General features: G+C 47.1%; 1 protein-coding gene across 1 annotated transcript; it reads left to right on the top strand.

Moving 5' to 3' along the window:
• The first annotated feature begins 4,163 nt into the window (after positions 1-4,163).
• LOC101655996 (cyclin-Q-like) lies at positions 4,164-4,901 on the top strand. The gene is made up of 2 exons (XM_004709003.4): positions 4,164-4,811; positions 4,872-4,901. Exons 1-2 carry the CDS (start codon positions 4,164-4,166, stop codon positions 4,899-4,901), a joined length of 678 nt encoding a protein of 225 aa, XP_004709060.2.
• The last annotated feature ends 283 nt before the right edge of the window (positions 4,902-5,184 follow it).

Below are 5,184 nucleotides of genomic sequence, written 5' to 3'. Positions count from 1 at the left end.
ATCAACTGTGTAAAGTACATCTGTACATTTATTGTCCTCATCATTCTCAAAACATTTGCTCTCCACACGGGAATTTATTTTTTAATTGAGTAAATCATAGAGAACCTCTACAGGTGAACTTGAGCAAGTAAAAGAAATCTTGCCAAGCCAGGGAGCAAACCGCTCCATTTTTATTGGTCTTAGGGCGCCAGAGATACATCTGTATTGATCCCAGATGCAAACAGAATGCTCCCTTCAGTGTCATGGTGGTTATTGGTGAGAGTACCTCAGGCCCTTGAGAAGCCAGTTACAGAAGTAGAAGGAGGGCTAGAGATGCTGTCCACCGCACAGTACATTCAGGTAGCTTCCAACACTTATACTATTAGCTTCCATGGCTAAGGAAGCTGTGGACAGAGAGGTGGAGATAGGGATAGAGAGCTAGATAGGGAGAGGGGCCAAGGCATCAGCATGCCTTTTGGGAAAAGGACTTTGGGAGAATGAGCTCTGAAGAGAAGGGAGGAACAGAAAGTAGGGAAATTCAAGAGGTGAGAGAAGCAGGGAGGAGGAAAAGATAAGAAAGGAGGAAAACCCAGAGGGTGGTATGATCAAATAATTTCTATCCCCTCTACTGACCGCCTTTGCTGGAGTAAGAGTAGGAAAGAAGCCTGCAAGCTTTCTGAAGTGGTGTATGCAGTTTTACCTCATTTATACAGCTGACAAATCTTGAATCAAGGAACAAAGCGGGTGCTACCAGTTTTGTGCATCTTGCTTGCCCAGTGACTCTTTTGGGGGAGATTGAGCAAAATCCATGTGGAAACTATTTTTCATAACCTAGGAATACCATTATAAATTTTTAGTTCCTGCACTCCTTTCCTGTTCTAGAATTGAGAGACTGCTTTTCCTGTATTCTATGAGCAGAGCCGAGTCAGCCCAGTTTTGCTTTTGGATGAGAACGCAGAGAAGCTTGGAGGCCCAGTGCGTGCTGAGGCCAGAAAGGAAAGGTCTGTAGTTCCAACGCACGAGAAAGCCGGGGCTTTCTACTCCCGTGAAGAGTTACTGGCTTGGAAACCCACAGGGAGATTCTATCCTGTCCTATTGGGTTGCTATGATTTGTTAATTTGGCTTCGACTCGATGGCGGTGAGTTTGGTTTTTCGGTTTGGTAGTGGCAGAAAAGGACAGCTATGCCAGTGTGTTTTTTTGATAACTTTTAAGAAGTCATAATCCGGAACTGCACTGACTCAGATGGGGAGAGTTTGACCATCTCTGAGGCAAAAGGTCCCCTTGAGAATGAGGATGACCTCTTCATTCCCAGTGCCTGAAAAAGCAAGGATGTCATTGTGAACTCAATTTCAGGTTTGGACTTTCTGGATGAAGCTGGTTACCAAGTGTCATTGGGGACGCTGCACACTTGCAAGAAGTTCACTATTTAGGCCTGTTAATAATTCAGGGCAGTGGAGGCTGTTTGCAGAAGGTCTAGAGACCATGTGTCCCCTTGTCCCACTTCCCACCAAAATTGTCAACAATTAAGGTCTTCCCTCAGAATAGCACTATTTTGTCAAATCCACACCCCTGATTTAGGGGTATTGGCCTAACCCCTCTAATTAGTCACACCAGAATCTGACAGACTCTCTTTTGAATGGACCCTGTTTGCTAACAAGCCCTTGGCAAAACAAAGACAAACACCAGTGGAAAGCCTTCCAGATCTTTTGATCTTTACATTAAAGAAGCACAGAAAGATGATGGGGCAGTGGAGGCACCCTGAAAAAACTCACCATCTACCCTTCTAAGAACTTGGACTGACTCTGTTTCAAAGAACAACTCCTCTTTCTCAGGGCAGAAGCAGCGATTGCATCATGACCAAAGACACTCGTAAATGTACTCTGGGGCATAACACTATGATGCTCACTCTCATGCTATAGTCATCCACGCTGTCAGGTTAGAACAAGAGGCATTTGTGGCTCATTTCCAGCCTACGCCTAACGCAGCAGAGCCCAGCCTGAGTTACCTGCACACGGCCTCTCCTCTATTGGCAAGACCGAAGGGCAGAGCTTGCTTAGCTTTAACAGCAGCTACTCGGAACTCTAAGCAGTGTGATAAAAGCTCTTCTCCCAGATGTAAACTTTAGAACTGGAGGGGACTTTCAGCACCGCCCCTGCTATTCCACTTACATGCTCAACACACTTAGACGAAGAGGTCATGCTTAAATTGGCATATGAATGAAATATTTAAGAATGTTTGGTTATTCCTTTTCAGAATGGACTAAAAACATTTCCTTATGGAACTGAGAAAGCGTAGGAAGTTGTCCATGTCCACTTGGAAATAAAAGGGGAAAACATCACTCCCAGGTTTGGCTTCATCTATATGGCCTGAATGAGAAAACTCATTTTCTCTCCACCGTGCTTCAAGAAGTTTTGACTTAGAAACCACCACCAAGGGAAGCAACAACTCATCTTTTGCCTTTAGCGTTCTTGGTCATTTTTATGGCCTCTTAAGGTGATGAGTTTGTTTGTTAGCTTGTTGACAGCCTGAAGGGAGAAGAAAAAGTCCAATTTTGAGCTAATATATGAGGATCCTACTTATTCAATTTTCTACCCCAAGCACCCTGTACCCAATTAAAAATATACTTATAATGAACTATTTTATTTCTTTAACTTTTGTTCTACCTTTCACAAGGCAGTGTAGGTGAGGCAGAATTTCCTGCTCGAAGTCACTGGTATGGTCTCCAGCCAGAAAATCAGGTGCTCTGATGGATCTGCAAAGACATTCTCCTTCAACAGAAGTGGAGGGGGCCATTTGCAGCAATCCCTGACCATCAATGCTACAGTGAAGCTTGAAGGAGTGACATCTCAAATTCATCACAGCAGGATCAAGCTATAGCAGGTGGCAGCAGGGATTCTAGGAGCAGTGGCTGCACTCTTTAACCCCTGCAGGACTTGAAGTGTAGGTTTAAGTGAATACCAGACAATTCTTTCTGCAGCATCTTTCACTTCCTGATCGGGACAAAGTTTTGTTTTGTTTTCCTTCTGTTTTCTCAGATGCTAATGATATTGTTTACGTCTGAGTGTTAGTAATCTGATGTTTCAAGGATAGATTCGCTTATATCGGTACTCATATTAAACTCCAACCCCCTGTCATTCAGTCAACGTTGACTCATAGCGACCCCTGTGGGTTTCTAGGACAGTAAATGTTTACTAGAGTAGAAAGCCCAGTCTTTCTCTTGCAGGGCTGCTGGTGGCTTTGAACTGACAACGAAGGGTTCTTCAGTACTCATATTAAGCTTCCCCTAAGATAGACTTTAGGAGCTCATGTGGTGATGTCAGTAGTCCAAAATGACCAGATGCTCTTTAAGAGAAAGAGGCTTTCTCTTTCTATCAGGAATAATAGTCTCAGATACCCACAAGGCAGCTCTACCCTCTCTTATATGGTTCCTCTGAGTCAGGGTCAACTCGATATTAGTGAGTTTGGTTTGGTTTGTTATTTTTATTTTGTAGCACTGTGGCAACTCAAAAAGGAGTGTTTTTTTTTTTCTTTTTTGGGTGGGGGTGGGTGGGCTAGTTCTGTTAGACTGCTAACTAACCTGGAAACCTTTCATTAAGATCAAAGGCTGTGATAATGATCTGCATCTCCTTATTGAACTTGTCCCGTGCTGTCTTTTCGGTTAGTGTCTCGAGATTGACATCCAGGGACCACAGAGATTAGCAAAAGTACTTTCCATTGCTGCAAAAACAATGAAGGCCACCTCTTGGGGATTTGATGCCATTAGCAAGGCATAGGTCAAAACCCTCCCAACTGGATCAGGTCTCCATGATAAACGGAGCAAAGGTCGAGGAGGTCAAGGACTTCATCTTCCTTGGCTCCACAATCCATGCTTATGAAAGCATCAGTCAAGAGACGTAAGGTAAATCTGCTGCCCAAGACCACTTTTAAGTGTTGGAAACCAAGGTAGTTACTTTGAGGTTCGCCAGCCCCGAGCTATGTTGTTCTCAACTGCCTTATAAGCACGAGAAAGTTGGATATCAAAGACGAGGGAAATCAATGCATTTAAAGTGGTGACGAGTATTGGAAGTACGGGAAGTACTTGGTCACCTGAGGCGCTAGAGCGAGTAGGCCGCTGCGGGACGGTTCAACTTCCGGTGGGTTGCGAGGTTACTTCCGGCAGGCGGGCGAGCCACAGCCGGGGCTGATGGAGGTTTCTCGCTGTGAAGGCCGTAGCGACCCCCCTGAGGAGTGGCTGTCGCCTCCGGCGGTGGTCCACTTCCGAGTGACGCGGTTCATCATGGAGGCGGGGGTCAAGCTGGGCATGCAGTCCATCCCCATTGCCACAGCGTGTACCATTTACCACAGGTTTTTCAGTGAGGCCGACCTGGACGTCTACGACCCCTACCTCGTCGCCATGTCTGCCATTTACTTGGCTGGTAAAGTGGAGGAGCAGCACCTGCGCATGCGGGATATCATCAACGTGTCCAACAGGTACTTACGCTCGGGCAGCGAGTCCCTGGAGCTGGACGCTCGTTACTGGGCGCTCCGCGACAGCATCGTCCAGTGTGAGCTGCTCATACTCCGGGTCCTGCGCTTCCAGGTCTCTTTCCAGCATCCATACAAGTACCTGCTCCACTACCTGATCTCCCTCAAGAACTGGATGAACCGGTACAGCTGGCAGCGCACCCCCATCTCCGTGACCGCCTGGGCTCTGCTGCGGGACAGCTACCTTGGGGCGCTGTGCCTCCGCTTCCGGGCGCAGCACATAGCAGTGGCCGTGCTCTACCTGGCCCTGCGGGTCTACGGCATGGAGGTGCCAGCCGATGACAAGGCTGAGATGCCGTGGTGGCAGGTGTTTAGTCACGACCTAACCAAAGCGACCATTGATAACATTGTGTCTGAACTCATTCAGATTTATACCATGGACACACAGATCCCCTAGGGCACCCGCCGAAGGGGACCTGGAAGCTTGACGGTGGACTGGACTCACCAGGCTAGCTGGGAATGGCTCTTCCACAGTGTCACGCATGCCCTTCCCCAGAGGACGGCTAGGCGCAGTGACTTTGTGAGGCTGAAGATGGCTGATGATGGCACTTTGATCCACGAACTGGACACCCTCCCAACTACGTGCCAGATTGTGTGTGTGTCTGTGTGGGACCCTTGCTTGGTGAGACTGAGGCTAAACTTCACAGAGGGAGGAAAATTGAAAGTTATTTGACTGGACT

Source organism: Echinops telfairi, unplaced genomic scaffold (assembly GCF_000313985.2).
Source record: "Echinops telfairi isolate 266 unplaced genomic scaffold, ASM31398v2 ScPeMD7_7421;HRSCAF=8459, whole genome shotgun sequence".
Classification (NCBI taxonomy): Eukaryota; Metazoa; Chordata; class Mammalia; order Afrosoricida; family Tenrecidae; genus Echinops; species Echinops telfairi.
This window is presented reverse-complemented; position numbering and strand designations above follow the sequence as displayed.